The sequence below is a fragment of the Sinocyclocheilus grahami genome, unplaced genomic scaffold (genome assembly GCF_001515645.1).
Source record: "Sinocyclocheilus grahami isolate Dianchi unplaced genomic scaffold, SAMN03320097.WGS_v1.1 scaffold550.1, whole genome shotgun sequence".
NCBI classification, from domain to species: domain Eukaryota; kingdom Metazoa; phylum Chordata; class Actinopteri; order Cypriniformes; family Cyprinidae; genus Sinocyclocheilus; species Sinocyclocheilus grahami.
Genome location: NW_015505729.1, coordinates 812,335 through 829,353, shown reverse-complemented (window position 1 = coordinate 829,353; position 17,019 = coordinate 812,335). Strand labels below are relative to the sequence as shown.

General features: G+C 38.7%; 1 protein-coding gene across 1 annotated transcript; it reads right to left on the bottom strand.

Moving 5' to 3' along the window:
* Positions 1-1,258: 1,258 nt before the first annotated feature.
* LOC107555954 (disks large-associated protein 3-like) lies at positions 1,259-14,876 on the bottom strand. Its single transcript, XM_016238913.1, has 5 exons — positions 14,864-14,876; positions 5,104-5,582; positions 4,833-4,924; positions 2,954-3,100; positions 1,259-2,501 (listed from the first exon to the last, which is right to left on the bottom strand). The coding sequence occupies exons 2-5, from the start codon at positions 5,522-5,524 to the stop codon at positions 2,217-2,219; spliced, it is 945 nt and encodes a 314-aa protein (XP_016094399.1). The 5' UTR covers positions 5,525-5,582; positions 14,864-14,876; the 3' UTR covers positions 1,259-2,216.
* Between the last annotated feature and the right edge of the window lie 2,143 nt (positions 14,877-17,019).

Genomic DNA, 17,019 nt, shown 5'->3' with positions numbered 1-17,019 from the left:
ACAAATCAAATTATTAGAACAATATATATTGTGTGAGTTATATATTTTGTATTGAATATAATACTGAATAGTTAGATTTTAAAAAGCCACACATAGTGCTGTTAGGCACATGTAGATAGTCAAGACATAGAAAACAGATAATATTTTTTGCCCATGGACAACATGGCAAGCGGCTGTCAACCATATATTCTTTTGTCAAAAAGTCTTTAGCCAGTCTGTTTCAAGTTTGACAAAAGAAATGAGGAAAGCAACACGAATCCGCTGAAGTTTGCTGCGGTGAGTTGCCCAAAGTCATCTTTAAAGTCCACTGAGCTGTCACATCCCTTCCTTGTAAATTCTTAGACACTTTTATAACATATTTTAACACCACTTTTGACAACATGATTATCTGCTAATCTAAAAATGTACTTTATAAAATATACATCTCCCAATAAAATATTTGTCCAACTTATTCCATAGTTAAATACCCCCCCCCCCCAAAAAAAGTTAAGATCATTCATGCAATCAAACGTTTTCCTTTAAAAAAAAAATTGGAGTTTGCAAAAATTATTGTGTGATCTTGTTTCCAGTTTGCTTTCACCCAATTGAGAAGTTGAATGCACACAAACACATAATCCATTCTTCCTATCACATATGTTCATTAATGTTTCAATCAATAATCAATAACCAACCAATTAACATTTGGTGTGAAGTGGACACTGATTTTTTTTTTTTCTATAAAATAATCTGAAGTATACTATTTAGTTTTTAAGTGTTTTGAGATAAGTTGTGGAAAATGGAACTGGCACTAACCAGAAGAAAAAGTTATTTCATTAATTTCCTAATTTCTCCCAAAAAAACAAAAACAGAAACAAAATAAACAAGCAAAAAAAAAATTAAGTAAACAATAAATTAAAGCACTCAGGCAAAATATAGACGCTACATTGATTTCATGTTAGAGGGTTTTCATCTGTTACAAAAAAGGCAGAGGGGTGAAATTAACAAGAAGTTTCCCCTCCTCTCTGAATCATTTTTCAGTGTGCAGGTCAAGTGTGATATTGTTTGAAGATTGTCTACTGCACCCCTGTTTCTGAAGAGTCTTACAATGTAGACCGTCCTGTTTCAGGAAACATGGCTGTTGCCTCAGAGCTTGAATGTTTCTGTTGTTGTTTTTTTCTCTCTCTCATCTTTTTTTAAGAAGTAAAAAAAAAAAAAAACAGAAACAAAATAAACAAGCAAAAAAAAAATTAAGTAAACAATAAATTAAAGCACTCAGGCAAAATATAGACGCTACATTGATTTCATGTTAGAGGGTTTTCATCTGTTACAAAAAAGGCAGAGGGGTGAAATTAACAAGAAGTTTCCCCTCCTCTCTGAATCATTTTTCAGTGTGCAGGTCAAGTGTGATATTGTTTGAAGATTGTCTACTGCACCCCTGTTTCTGAAGAGTCTTATGATGTAGACCGTCCTGTTTCAGGAAACATGGCTGTTGCCTCAGAGCTTGAATGTTTCTGTTGTTGTTTTTTTCTCTCTCTCATCTTTTTTTAAGAAGTGTGTCTTTGCATTGGGCTAATGAAAAGCCTGAATGCAATTGCAAAGTGATATTGCACTATACGGGAGATGAATCCCTGTGGTAATTTGATCACTGGCTTTAAAAAGGCATTTATCTATACTGCAAAAGTTGCTCTCAGGGGTTTTACTACTGTACTGCTAAAACATTCAGTTTCAGGCGCAAATTTACATCAGGGTGCATTGCTCTACTCTGGCCACAAGAGTGCACTTGTGTCACAGTGAAAGTGGCTACGCCGTACTGTGGGATCAATTACGAAACACATACATAGCCAAGATTATATCAAAACAAGGTCTATTATTTAAAATAAATATATAGAACCTCTTAATATATGATATTGCACCCGTATGTGATGGTGTGGTTCGTTAAAACAGTACTAACATTTTTATATATTGTGTAGACTTACAATTACAAGTCTCAATATTGTTACACTTGGTTGTGCTGGTTGAGCCCTTTTTCTGAGAAACACTTGCTCAACAAAAAAATTTAAATAAAATGTGTAAGCTCACATCCATACACCAGCAGCATACTAGTAAGCCATCTCAAGTTCCCCATCAGTGAGTAATTGCACTCGCTCTCTGGCTGCTTTGTAACTTGGACGTCTGTGCAGACGGCCAGAGAAGAGCCGCAGTAGTTGTTTAAGGGGTTCTGAAGTGGTCCAATTGACTCAGAGTCTCGTCTGAGCCTCTGTGATGTAGATCTCAATGCTGTCAGCACTCTCTGTGGCAGAATTCTGGCGGAACGAGGCTGAGCGTTTGGTCTGGAGCAGCCTGCGCCGTGTCTCCAGCTTCTGGCGGTCGCCTACATCCAACGATTTCTCCCGTTCGGGAACACTACGTCCTCTCGAGACCACTAGCATGCCTCCAGCCTCGGTCGTGCTGTCAGCACGCAGGCTGCCCGTCACGCCACCGACTGGCTTCTTTGGTAATGGAGGTGGAACCTTCTTGTCCTCCTGAGAGGAAGAGCAGGGGAGTGGCGTGACAGCATGGATGACCAATGCAGGGATGGACGGGAACGCAGGGAAAGACACCGAAAATGCACACGTGCAAGCAGAGGATGAAGACCAGGACATGTACGGAGAAAGGACAGCAATGATTTGGATTAGTGTATTTAGGATGAGACATGACATTGTGGAAGCAGCAGACAGTAAAAAGAAAGAAAACAGAGAAATTAGTTACAGATTTGTTAAGGTTTAATATCTCAAAGCAAACAAACAGCTCTTTAGGCAGTAAATCATGCATGTCTTGGTTTTTTTCTAGTTTAGTTCCATTTCTTGCTGAGGTGTTTGTGTGATGGCAGAGAGCTGCTGGGACCCAGCACACGGGCGGTTCTCCTGCTCGCTGCTGTTTTGGCACTGGAGTGGAGCTGTGCAGTGACTGGAGCAGAGCGGATCTCCACTCTCACCTTCTTCTCAGGAGGCAACCTCCAGCCCGATTCCTTGAGCCGCTGGAGGTCCTGAAACTTCACCCTGACGTCCTCGATGGCTAACTGGAGGAGGTCCCAATAACTGGCCAGATCTTGAGTGCTGGGCTGAGGGTATGATGAAGGATCCTATGAGAAGAGGGGGGATATTAGAGTGCTGCAGGGATGACATATTTTGCAGGCTAAAACCTGGAAATGAGTTAGCATTTAAGCACTTCCAGTTCCATTTTCCCGAAGTCAGTGTTTTTTTTTTAATGTGCTTAATGGGGTTGAATGCCTGAAATAAGGTCTGAGATACAGTAAGCCTAAGATATTTCACATTTTATTATATGACATAAAATACATTAGTAATGTTATTTTTAAGTTTTTACTTGAAAAAGGCAATTGCTAACAAGTGGCTAAATGGGGCTACAGATGCTGAGACATTACCTAGTGGGCAATTGATGTTGAAAATATGTCAGTTTGACGTAAACCCTACCCCCCAAGTCAAATATGCAAACTGATGTCAAAAACTTGACATTGATCTGATGCAAATTGAACGTCAAACATATTGGCCTACATATATATTAAACCAATTTCAGTGTGGGATTAACTTCCTATCTTCTTATTATCAAGGTGCCTGCTGGGTAAACATCACACCGGACAGGTAAACTCATGTTCTCACTTGTTGGAAGCTTAATGGTGGTGACGCTGATGTCATGTGACCGTGGTGTAGTTTGTTTATAGTCTACATTTAGCTTTTTACTTCTGGAGATTGTATTTAGGCTTCCAAATTCATTAAAGTTGTGTTCATTTGTAAAAATTATCATGATGAAACATGTAAGAATCATAAACTTTTCTTAGTCGCAGAGCTTATTTTTTGGAATAATCCAAAATCTAAAGGAAATCTTATATAATGTATACAGTTAAAAACTGTAAATGGTTGAACATTATACAGTGGGTACGGAAAGTATTCAGACCCCCTTAAATTTTTCACTTTGTTATATTGCAGCCATTTGCTAAAATCATTTAAGTTAATTTTTTTCCTCATTAATGTACACACAGCACCCCATATTGACAGAAAAACACAGAATTGTTGACATTTTTGCAGATTTATTAAAAAAGAAAAACTGAAATATCACATGGTCCTAAGTATTCAGACCCTTTGCTCAGTATTTAGTAGAAGCACCCTTTTGATCGAATACAGCCATGAGTCTTTTTGGGAAAGAGGCAACAAGTTTTTCACACCTGGATTTAGGGATCCTCTGCCATTCCTCCTTGCAGAGCCTCTCCAGTTCTGTCAGGTTGGATAGTAAACGTTGGTGGACAGCCATTTTTAGGTCTCTCCAGAGATGCTCAATTGGGTTTAAGTCAGGGCTCTGGCTGGGCCATTCAAGAACAGTCACAGAGTTGTTGTGAAGCCACTCCTTCATTATTTTAGCTGTGTGCTTAGGGTCATTGTCTTGTTGGAAGATAAACCTTCGGCCCAGTCTGAGGTCCTGAGCACTCGAGAAGGTTTTCGTCCAGGATATCCCTGTACTTGGCCACATTCATCTTTCCAGAGAAAAACTTTTATTTTGGATGAGATTAATCGCGATTAATCGTTTGACAGCACTAATGTATATGTAATTTTACTATAAAATAGTCAAATTTATGATGAACTCTAACATGTCATGTGGCTTTTTGTTTTACCACCTATATTATTATGGAGGTTAGTAGGTTATCAGTACATTTTAAGGTAAAAAGCTGATTTTTGTAGTTAAAGTAGATAACTGTATCATTGCATTTTTTTTTTTACAGTGTAGGTCATATGTAGGTAAAAAAAAAAAGGTAAGGACATCCTCCCTTTTATCCACAACAGAAAGAGTTTCAAAACACTCACTACACTCTGTTGGCACATCCTGAAGAACTGCTGGACTCTTTGTGACATGAGCATCTGAGCACTGCCGACAGCTCCTCTGATGAGCTCCAACACTGAACCACAAAACAAACCAATCAGAAGGGGAAAAAACAGCATTTAGACAGAAGGAACTGTTAAGTGGGCAAAACACTACAGATTCAAGACCCCATGAAATCAGAGAAAACTCATGTTTTGGGCCTTTTAGCCCATGTCATGTTTACTCCAATCATCTCTTCTGCTATTCCTCACTCACCGTCTTCCGGCAGTTCATTCATCTCTGCCTCTCTCTCCATGTTCTGGCACCATCCCTCCATCCTCTCCACTTCTGTCTGCAGGAGCCGGAGGAAGAACTCTCCATCTCGTAAGCAGGGTGAGGCTCGGCCCGAATCAGGGAGGCTCCTCAGACCCTCGCTCCAGCCTCCCACTCCACGCTCAAGGGCCAGGGGCAGAGGGGAGTGGGAGCGGGGCAGGGCCCTCAGTTCTGGAGGGCCAGGCTCGTTGGTGTAACCGCTGTGGTAATCCTCACGGTAGGCCCACTGGCCCTGTGTGTGCACTGTGCGATACTCTGCAAACTGACCGGCTGATTCCGGTTCGGACGAGTGGCGCTGGAATGAGCAACCGAACTGCAGGCCCTTGTCTTGAGTGGGGACCGTCAGCCCACCAAAACCCTCCATCTCAAGATCAGCCTGGACACTTGCTGTCACGCTATTGGAGCGTTTAAAACGGGCTCGTCTGGAACAAACAACAACAGGACAATTAGACTCAAATGTAGTGGTAGTACAAAATTTCGATATTTAGTGACTGGTATATTGATAATATTGGTGGCATTATGTTGATTACCACAAAATCTTTTTTTCATCTTGTCCCTCATTTTCTCTAATCAAAGCAAAATTGAAGTTACAGCGAGGCACTTACAATGGAAGTAAATAGGGCTGCACAAAAAAAGGCTAGTAAATTATTATTTTTTACAATTAAACCATGTTAACACTCATATTGTTTGAATGCCTTGTGGCTTTTTTGGTTTTGGTGGCCCCTCTGTCAAGCTCCTGAAGTTTGCAGACGACACCACACTCATCGGCCTCATTCAGGATGGTGACGAGTCTGCTTACAGACAGGAGGTTAAAGAGCTGGCTGTCTGGTGCAGTCTCAACAATCTGGAGCTCAACACGCTCAAAACAGTGGCGATGATCGTGGACTGCAGGAGAAACCCCCCTGCTCTCCCCCCACTCACCATCATGGACAGCACTGTGACTGCAGTGGAGTCATTCAGGTTCCTGGGCACCACAATCTCTCAGGACCTGAAGTGGGACACTCACATTGACTCCATTGTGAAAAAGGCCCAGCAGAGGTTGTCCTTCCTTCGCCAGCTGAGGAAGTTCAACCTGCCACAGGAGCTGCTGAAACAGTTCTACTACGCCATTATTGAATCTGTCCTCTGCACTTCAATAACTGTCTGGTTCAGCTCAGCTACCAAATCTGACCTCAGAAGACTTCAGAGGGTAGTCCGGACTGCTGAGCGAATCATTGGTACAACCCTCCCTTCTCCCCAAGAACTGTACTCGTCCAGAGTGAGCAAAAGGGCTGGCAGAATCACTCTGGACCCCTCACACCCAGCACACTCCCTCTTTGAACTGTTGCCATCTGGTCGACGCTACAGAGCTCTGAGCACCAGAACGACCAGACACAGGAACAGTTTCTTCCCTCAGAGTAATCACCTAGTTATGTCATAGCAACTAGAAGGATACCCTAGCAATCACTAGATCACCTAAGCCACTGCCTAGTTATGCCCATCAGCCAAAACTCTCTAGCAACTACCAAGTTATGTCCTCGCAACTAGCAGGATGCCCTAGCAATCACCACACCTAAGTCACTGCCTAGTTATGTCCTAGCAACAAGCCAGAACTCCCTGGAAACTTCCTAGTTATGCCCTAGCAACTAGTAGGACACCCTAGCAACTAGCAGGACACCCAAGCCACCACTTAGTTATGCTCTAGCAACTACCCATAACTCTGTAATAACTACTTAAGTATGCCCTAGCAACTAGCAAGATGCCTTAGTTATCACCAAAACTCCAAACAAGATTACCAAACCAACCAGCACAACTCCCTAGCGATCACCTATTGTTGCCTTAGCAATCACCCAGATATCCCAAACAACCAGTACAACACCGTAGCAATGCATTTCAACATTCATAATACTTCCAGTTTTCATGATTATTGAAAGAAAAATAAATCATTAAAGCAACTAGGAAAACTAACTACATGTAATGTGAACACTCTGTGGTTTTACCTGAGTGCTGGTCAGACAGCGTGTGACGCTACGGGACCGAGCGTGGCCTTTAGGTATGGTTCGACTGTTCGGGTAGACGTCTGTACACTGTTTACATGAGTACCTAAGAAGAGGAGTACATCATTAAAGTCCCAAAAGCAAAACACATACACCACTCTATCCTGTACTGTTGTGGTTTTACATGGTAATCCAATGTGCTACTTTTTAATAGTGCAAATACAAATCTCAAAATAGCCACACAAAATTCGTTTGTGTGTGTCCACAAATAAGTATTTGTGGTCACATACCTAGATGTGTTCACAGTAGGTGAGTCTAACTGCCTATACAACAGTATATGTGTGAGAAGAAAAAGAAAGACAGAAAGGAAAACAATAATTGAGTCCAATTACAGTATGTGCTGCTCGTTTATCAAGGAAGCAGCAGGGCATACAGTACAGCTCAGGACAGGACTTCTAATTGTCAGTGTGTGTCATTGTTCATGTTGTCATTGTTCACTTGTTTTCTGAAGTTGTGTTTTTAACTGCATATATTGTTGGAGACATATTGGAAATAATTTTTCCAGCAACACTAAACCTCTTTTTTCAAAATGTACTTTGGCAGTAGCATGGTCTGTGATAGTGTCAGGTGGTGTCAGTTTTTTTTTCTGCATAGATTTAACAAAAGAAAGTCAAAATTTTTCCAAGCACACCATAGGAAACCATGCATACTCTTGGTAACACCATGGTAACTTTTTGTAAGAACAATGATTTTGTGATGCAGTTGCCCATTTATAGCTTTATGTAAACCATATAGGAAGCCGCACATGACACCAAAAAAGATGAATTATGATCCTAAGAAGTATCCCGCATTCTAGTATACTTGATATCACAAAGGAGGATGTCAGTGAAATGTGTGTGTAATTGAGCAGATGAGTAGGAGAAATAGAGCCCACAGCTTGCTGCTGATATCAATAGCAGCGTTTCTGAGTGTCCACAGTGTGCTTTGTGAAGGCCAAGGGTTAATGTGTTGTTTTCCTGTATCCTCTTATGCTGTTTTTCACCCATTCACACCGAGCTGACAGAGGCTGGAAATGGCATCAGCCTCCATTCTTCACAGCTAGCGTGTGGGCGCGACAGGGCTGCGCCGGAGTCAACTATAGAGAGAAGGACGGAAAAGGAAACATTTTGATGAGACAGATAAGCAAATGGTAGTGTACAGTACATTAAATATAAGCATTATTCTCAAAACACGCTAAACCAACATGTCCCTTGACTTTTATGAAAGTCAATGGTATGAAAAGCATGAAGTGAAGGAAGGTACTGTTATTTATTTGATATGGGCTTTTATGGAGGACAACTGAACTAAATTAAAAACAAGAAGAAAAACAAACCACCAATAAATGGTGAATTTTTTAGTAAATTATATAATTTTCCTTTTCAGCAATGTGTTGTTGTGTATTTTAATAACAACCACAAACAGACAGCTGACAATGCAGAACAAGCATGCTTCAATCTGTCTGGTGTCGTAGAGCTGTCATTGATCCTGAACACACATGAGTGACGGTGGGCAAATGCTGTGCAAAAATGACTTGCTATTTTCATTTGATTCACTCTAGGTTCTTTGTTGGAGTGAATCAATGTGTCACTATCTCTCAAAATCTGTTCAATTGGCCCTGCAGCTTCTCTGCTAATTCAACCTTTAATCTAGTTCATGTTCATGACTGATAAATCTGCTTATTGTTTCATAACACAATCTGTGCCCATTTTATGATCTGAATGATAAAATGGGTAAAAAGCCTGAAAGGAAATATAGCGAAATGACTTGTGCTTGTCAGGTAGTTGCCGTTCATATGGGCCTGGTCTTTGAAGCAGGTGGCGTTTCCAAACGCGAGCTATTGCTGACAGATGTTGAGGTGATCATTAGATGGAGATTAGCCTGTTACTTTTAATGAGCTAAATTTGCACCGCTAGCTTGATCCTTTATGTCATGATCTCTGAGCTCAAAATAGCAGAGTGGTGCTTCACTTCTTGTTAAATATCGAATGCTGTACACCGCATGAGAGGTCATTATTTTTCCTGAGGAAGTCACTTAAAATTTGTGCTTCACATGAATTAATTAACTCTGTGATTTCTATCCCGTCCAAAATAAACACGTCTTTGTTTTTCACACACAGCTTTTGTAAAAGTTACAGAGTAAATTATCTAATAATTTTTGGTAAACTTATGGGGTCCTTTGATAAATGTCTGTGATTGCTGCATTGTATTTTAACATAGTTCCAACTCATTTATTTTGGGCTTCATCGAACACTAAAGCTTGTTTTCATTGAGTACCATAACTAAACTGCTTGTTGTGGTGCCTGAAGCACCTTAATTATGAAAACTAATGGATATTATGTCAATGAAATCTAAAAAGAGACTTAAATCAAGTTGAACTTGATGAAAAGATTTTTAACTGAAATAAAAACAAAAACTAACATAACTGGGAAAAACAGAAACTAAACTTCAAATCTAAAATAAAATAAATATGGCCACAATTTAATTTCAGTTTTTGTTTTTTGATGCATTGTGCATATAATATATGATATATAATCTATAATACCCACCTGCATTAAAAATCAAAATACCAATAGACAGCAATAACACTAACATTTTTTTATGTTAAACATTTTTTAATAATTCCAGATAGCTCAATAACTTTGAATTTGATAGAAGCTAAATAAACTGAATCCTAGAAAAAAAACTAACAATGGTTTAAACTAATAAGTGATAAACAAATGAAAACTAATTAGAAATAAATTATACAAATTAAAAATTATAAGTCTCATTTAGACCTTTTTGATAAGTTGATGGTTGAAGTTGAATACCATCCAACATAATAATAATAATAATAATAATAGTAACAATAAAAAAATAAGGAGAATCAGATAATGGAAAATGCTCTAAACATAATGTTATAAATACAGTATATCACAAACATAAGTGATAAGATTGATTTCAGAGGGTAATCTGAAGCGGGTGTATGTGTTTGTGTGCATGCATGTGTGTGTGTGTGCGTGTGTGTGTGAAAAACTGAAAGAACAAACGTTCACAATGTACATCAAGTTGCATGGTGCTGTCACATCTCTCGGCATGAATAACACAGTCTGGAGTTTCCTGTAATTTAGTAGAGACTTCTGTCAATCAATGTCACTCAACACCACTTCAGGTGCCAGCTGGCCCCCATTTGCCTCCCGTGGCATCATCACACCGTCTCCTCCCTGAACCCGAGATGAAAATGGAGATGAAAACAAAAGAGGGCATGAAACCCATCCCATAATTTCCATTCTCCCTCTCCTCAACAGCTCAGTCGCTCCAGACAATCGCTCACTCTCCGTTTCTCCCTCGTTCTGACCTACTTCTTTCACTCCGGTTTATGTGGCTGCTGCCTGTCCATCTGTTTCATCACCAGCTGCTTGAAAGCTAGTATAAGTCTCTTTCTCTGTTTATATGTATGTGTTTCTATCCCTTTCTCACTCTTTAGACTCACAGCCCTATGTTACCGCCTTTTCAATTTACAAGCAAAGGCCAGTCATATGGAGCCATATGGAACCCTCCATTCACATATAAACACAAACTAACACTACCACCACTTCTCCAGCCATTATACGCCAGTGTGGAGCTAATATAATAGCTCTATAGACTTTAAGGTGACATGCATTCAAATTAAAGTCAAACAATTTAAAGAAAACACAGAAATTTGCACAAAATGCATACAATTTCAATAACATATAAGCAAATTGTCAATAGTTATTTTATGTCTTTCTTAAAAATGACTAAATAAAAGAGCCTTCCTCTAGCTCAAACAGTAGATCATGGCACTAGCAATGGCAACGTTTTGAGTTTGATCCCCAGGAAAAATAAGAACGGATAAAATGAGTACCTTGAATGCAAGTCTTTTTGAATAAAAAGCGTCTGCCAAATGCATAAATGTAAATGTATCATATCAGTCAATATTGGATATTTAATTGTGCATTCATGTTACCTTACATTCTGATTACCGTAGGGCTGCCAGGCCAGAAAAAAAAAAAGACACATTTTGTTCTCTGGCTTGAGTATTAAGCAAGCAGAGAGGAATCCTACAAAGCCAAAATACAGTTCACGGGTCAGTAGCGAAGAAAATAATGACAATAATATCAGTCAGCAGCACATTGCTATGGGTCTTTATTACAAATACGATTGGAGATTCCAAATTCTGCCGTCAGTGTTGGTGAATGTAATTTAAATTGAACTGAATTCAGCACAGAGACAATGCTAGTGATGTAAGACTTCCGCACAGCTAGCTAAGAATGCTGTCCTCTTAATAGCTCCAGCAATTGTATCTTTTTTTCAGACAGCGACTTTTGCTAAATCATTCATGCTAATACAAAAGAGCAGATATGTCCTAGGCTTTTCCAGAATGTTATCTTATTCTCACATAACCTTACGCACATTTGCTCCCAGCAATGGCCCTATTTAGCCCTATGAGCATGTAGAGATCTCTCTCGTTAAATATTTAGAATTGTTCAACGAGGCTTTGTTAATTTTCTGTAATTGGACTGGGAGGTTGTCATTACGGATGTGAGAACATTGCAGAGCTGATAGGAGAAAATTGGATTCACTTTAGGTCTATAAAACAGCAGAGAGAGAGAGAGAACAGGAGAGGGAAACATCGCAATGGTCATCATTTGCCCTGGAGATTTTTTTTTTAAACAGCAAAAGTTGTGCACTAACATCCTTAAACCCCCATGCCATGCAAAGCAATGATTTCTGCATGGAAACATGCTTTTCACAAGCACGGTTGGATGAATTAATGAATTTATGGATAAAGAGGTACACATCTTTTCAGTCTGATGGAAATTATGATGTATTACGTGGAATATGTTGAGGATGTGAGAAATTCTTATATGACATCAAATCAATCAGTGATTAGTTGCAGTGAAATGTTATTCCAATGTTAGTGTTATGTTAGTCCTTCAGACATGCATACATATTCTCTTCCTGTAATAGCTTTATAAGGACTGCAAGTTTTTACATACATTTATTTTGAAGCTCCACAGAGATAGAAAGAGAATGACAAGGGAACGCAGATGATGGGTATATTCTGGTTGACATTCTTTGCACAGGTACAATGGTAATAGCGTGTGTTGGTTTTCAAGTTCTGACTGCAATTCTGCTACAGTAAATGATTAGCAAGTGATATTTAGGCTGGAAACATCAGTGTTTTGAGAACAAATTCTGCTAAAAGGGATAGTTCACCTCAAAATTAAAATAATAAACATAATTTACTTATCCTCATGATGTTCTAAACCTGTATGGCCTTTTATGTAGAACACAAAATTAGAAATGCCATAACATGTACTGACAATTTTTCATATGACAATGAATAAGGATCTGGGTTGTCATCTGCTGAGCTCCATTATGATAAAAACACATCATAAAATGACTTTATTTTCATTAATACCACTTTTTTTGTCATTTACGTTCTTTTTACTGAAAATAATGACATTGTTCATGTTATTCTTCTTTTTGTAATGTCTAAAAATGTGCTGCATGTGGTAACATCAAAATGAATAGATTTTATTCAAGAACTTATTTGAAAATATTATTTAACATCAGTGAATCAGCCTAAATACAGTAGGTTACACCAACACAACTGAATCTAGAGGTTAGATCAGGTAGATATCTCTGTAAGGTAGCAATTGCTGCAGTTTTTACAGTGTATACAGAAGAAAAAAGTTACGTTTGGATGAAAATGCAGACTGAGTAAATGATGACCGAAGTTCATTCTGTGCACACAAAAATACAGTACTTGTATACTGTGTGTTAATTTTCTGTAATTGGACTGGGAGGTTGTCATTACGGATGTGAGAACATTGCAGAGCTGATAGGAGTGTGTGGACTGTGTGTGGACTCAGTCAGACTGTTACACGCATACACTCCTCAAAGGTGAAGGGTTTTGATATGATTTTTCTCTAAATCCCCGTCTCTCTCAAATAGATAAGCTCTTGCCTCATCCCTTCCCCAGCCCGCTCTATCCTTCACCTCCAGCATGGAGAGATGGACACTAACAGATAAATGAGAATTTACACCCTGAGGGCAGTATCTCTGCTGCGTCTCCCACTCTTTCTTCTCCCTCTCTACAGGTGAGGCTGCCTGCTTCTGAGAAGGAGAGGCTTTGAGATCCTGTTCTTCCCAGGAAGAGAACCCTCCCGAGGAGGGTACGATTGTGAGTGATTGAAATTAAGGGTCAATAAGATAAAGGACTTGAATCACATGACCTTTCTTGTATCAAACAGAATGCAGGATTTAAGGCAAACACAATACAAGTTAAGCTCCATCTATAGCATTTGTGGCATAATTTCTCTAAACAAAGCAAACATAGAGGTAATGGTGAAGCACTTGAATGGAGCTCATTTTTGAAGGATTTAAAAGCAGAATTGTGAAGCTTATAATTTTATAAAAGCAATTACTGTATATTAATTATTGTGTTAAAAACGGTGTGATATTTAAGCCTTTAAAACTGTTTTAAACCATTTTTACAGTCATTTTAGGGTTTTAGGTTTTGGACTGGATAAAATTGAATGTAACTTCACATAAAGAAGCTTAATAAGTGCATTTTCTGACTAAATTCATGTTAACACACCTATTGTTCACATCTTACGGCTATTTTATTTTATTTTGATCTTTTTTGACAGTACAAGACATTTATCATGTTACAAAAGATTTCAAACACTGTTCTTTTAAGAAAAGGAGGAACAATTGAAAAATAATATTAGTGGTGATCAACATTATATTCAAAACACTGTCGATTGAGCTAAACTTAACCCAGAATATTCCTTTAATGCAGTCCAAGTAAACAGTTTCATCAAACCCTCCAGCAGATTTTACATCTAAAAATAGGAGAAAAAAAGTTGTTCTTTAATTTCAAAGAACTAATCCATCTTTTTAGCAGCTCCCCTCCTCCTTCCCATCTTTCAGTGCCTCAAGTCATCGGCAGCCTTGAGCTCAATATGAGAGAGGATGGAGCAATGTATCAATCGTTCTCCAGACAGACTATCAAAGTGAGAAGAAAAGTGAGAAAAAGAAAATTTGCAAAGTGAACTTTTCTGCTTCTCTGAAGTCTAACACCTCACCATCACTAATTCTGTGCCTTACTATCTAAAATGCTATATCTGATACAACATATTCATCCTTTCTAGAGACATAAAGAGAGAGAGAAAAGAGGGGAAAGGTTGAGCGAGTGCATGCCCAACCCCCTCTGGTCCCTCACTTCGTGGCTGCCGAAGAAAAATGGGAAGAGCGGAGACATTGAAGGACAAAATGGAAGGTCAAAAACTAGGTGTAGAGAAAATGGAGGGAGAATACAGTGAAAAGATAAGGAGGGGATGAACAGGAACATGCATCGGTAATACCAGAGATAGATATCACACTTATCAGCTTTGAGATGTGTGTTTGATACCAAACTTACAGTAGATAAATCATGCATTTCTGCTGATATTTATGTGCATAGTGAGGCTACAAAGAGAAATAAATCACTATCTCTGCAAAGCATAAGACACAAAATGGCAAAGAAATGCATGTTAGTGTGCGTACGTGATGTGATGAGACTATCGAACGTGCCCACAATCACGTGAGCGGCCCGTTTTACTCTCTTTGATCTAATAGCCTGTTCTAGGTTTGCAGAACCTGCTTTGGTGCAGATATGTTGAATATTCATACACGCATAACCTCTTTCATCCTCTCAGTCATTCTTTTCATTTCTATCTCTCTCACACACACTGTTAGCATTTGTGGCATAATTTCTCTAAACAAAGCAAACATAGAGGTAATGGTGAAGCACTTGAATGGAGCTCATTTTTGAAGGATTTAAAAGCAGAATTGTGAAGCTTATAATTTTATAAAAGCAATTACTGTATATTAATTATTGTGTTAAAAACGGTGTGATATTTAAGCCTTTAAAACTGTTTTAAACCATTTTTACAGTCATTTTAGGGTTTTAGGTTTTGGACTGGATAAAATTGAATGTCAGCTTTGAGATGTGTGTTTGATACCAAACTTACAGTAGATAAATCATGCATTTCTGCTGATATTTATGAGCATAGTGAGGCTACAAAGAGAAATAAATCACTATCTCTGCAAAGCTATTTTCTCATCCTCACTAGTGTGCTTTATTGACATGACAAACAACAGGCCATTTTTTATATGGCCACAGTGTTTGCAGCTTTAACTGCTGAAATAAATAAACCCTGATGTCCAGTGTGAAGAGCGACAGTCAAAAGATGCACAGATAAACAGCTTTTAGTGGGTTGCACAAATGAAAATGTGAGTAAAAAGCCATCGTGCATTTATACATAACCATGATTGCAAACAGAGACACAGAGCAGAACCAACAGAGTGTTTCAATGTGATCTAACTAGCAGACACACACATACACTCAGTACACTGTTCATTCTGTGATAAGAGAATCACTGCAGCTCAACTGATGGGAGACAGACCACTGTATTAATGAGCTGACAGACTACAGATAAACAACTAACCTAAACATAAGCATTACACCAGACCCAGCTTACCAGAACACATTTAGAAATGCAGATGAGACAAGTCCTTTACTCATACAAACATGCATCAAGTTTCCAAGGTGTGATCGATGTATTGAATTCTCTTTTAGAAGACACATTGACAAACCAATATTTCTACCCTTGCTCTGTGAAGGTTGTAAGTGCAGGTCCTATCTGTAATACTACAGTATTATGTCAATGATCCTTTAATTTTTCTGACCATCAACACAATATTTTAAATACCACTTTATTTAAAAAAAATAAATATATAAATACATACATTATATATATATATAAATATATTATTTTTTATTTCAGTACAAAATCATGCATCTTATACAAACCACCCATTATCCAAATTAATAGCACTGTTGTAAAATTGTAAATGAAGTTAACAAGCCTTAAGCCCCGTTCACACCAAGAACGATAACTATAAAGATAACGATATTAGCGTCCACACCAGTGAACGATATCGTGTGTTTATTCTAAGCGCACATGCGTCTGCCACTTTAAATTCTTGAGCTCGTTACAGCAGAATGGATTCTGATTGGCTGTCAATTTTGCATCATTCATCAGCTGGAAAAAATTCGTTTTGAAAGTGATTCCAATGATATCATTCCTCTGTGCCTTTATCGTTATAGTTGTGGTGTGGACTCTGCTATTCTTTAATATTGAGAACGATTTTTAGATTTTTATCTTTATCGTTATCTTTATAGTTATTGTCCTTGGTGTGAACGGGTCTTTATTCACTAATAATTTCATACAATGTGCATAGAAAAACAGGTGTGTACACTACTTTTTTTTCTTGCCTTTGTTTTAATGCTGGTGCATGCAGATTATTGTTCATTTAGAAATTCCTTTTCTAAAAATTCTATATATTTGAAACAAATTGGCTTAAAATAGCTTTTATTTATTTATTTATATTTAACTATTTTTAACTATTAACGTCTCGGTTACGTATATAACCCTCGTTCCCTGAAGGAGGGAACGGAGACGTCACGTCGGAGGACCGACGAAATTGGGATCTCGCTTAGAGGGACCAATCTACTTCGAGTGTAAACTAAGCTGAACTCGTTCAGTCTTCTCTCCGTAGAGGAGTCAGGAGCGGAACGATGTGATCACTCGGCTCCGAAGCGAAAAGCTGAATATGCGCTGCACCTGCTGCCTACTTATACTCACGCTGTGATCAGCAGCAGCTGGATGCAATAATCGCATGCCAATGTGCATTGGCTCGTTTAGTTTACACTCGAAGTACATTGGTCCCTCTAAGCGAGATCCCAATTTCGTCGGTCCTCCGACGTGACGTCGAGAGTGACCAACTGAAAG

What these genes read in the sequence shown, in the direction of transcription:
- LOC107555954 (XM_016238913.1), bottom strand. Translation starts at nt 5,524, where the DNA reads ATGGAGGGTTTTGGTGGGCTGACGGTCCCCACTCAAGACAAGGGCCTG. An exon ending in GGATGTGCCAACAGAGTGTA is followed by an intron (nt 3,101 to 4,832) that starts GTGAGTGTTTTG and finishes CTCTTCTCATAG; the next exon opens with GATCCTTCATCATACCCTCA. An exon ending in GGTTGCCTCCTGAGAAGAAG is followed by an intron (nt 2,502 to 2,953) that starts GTGAGAGTGGAG and finishes TCTTCCTCTCAG; the next exon opens with GAGGACAAGAAGGTTCCACC.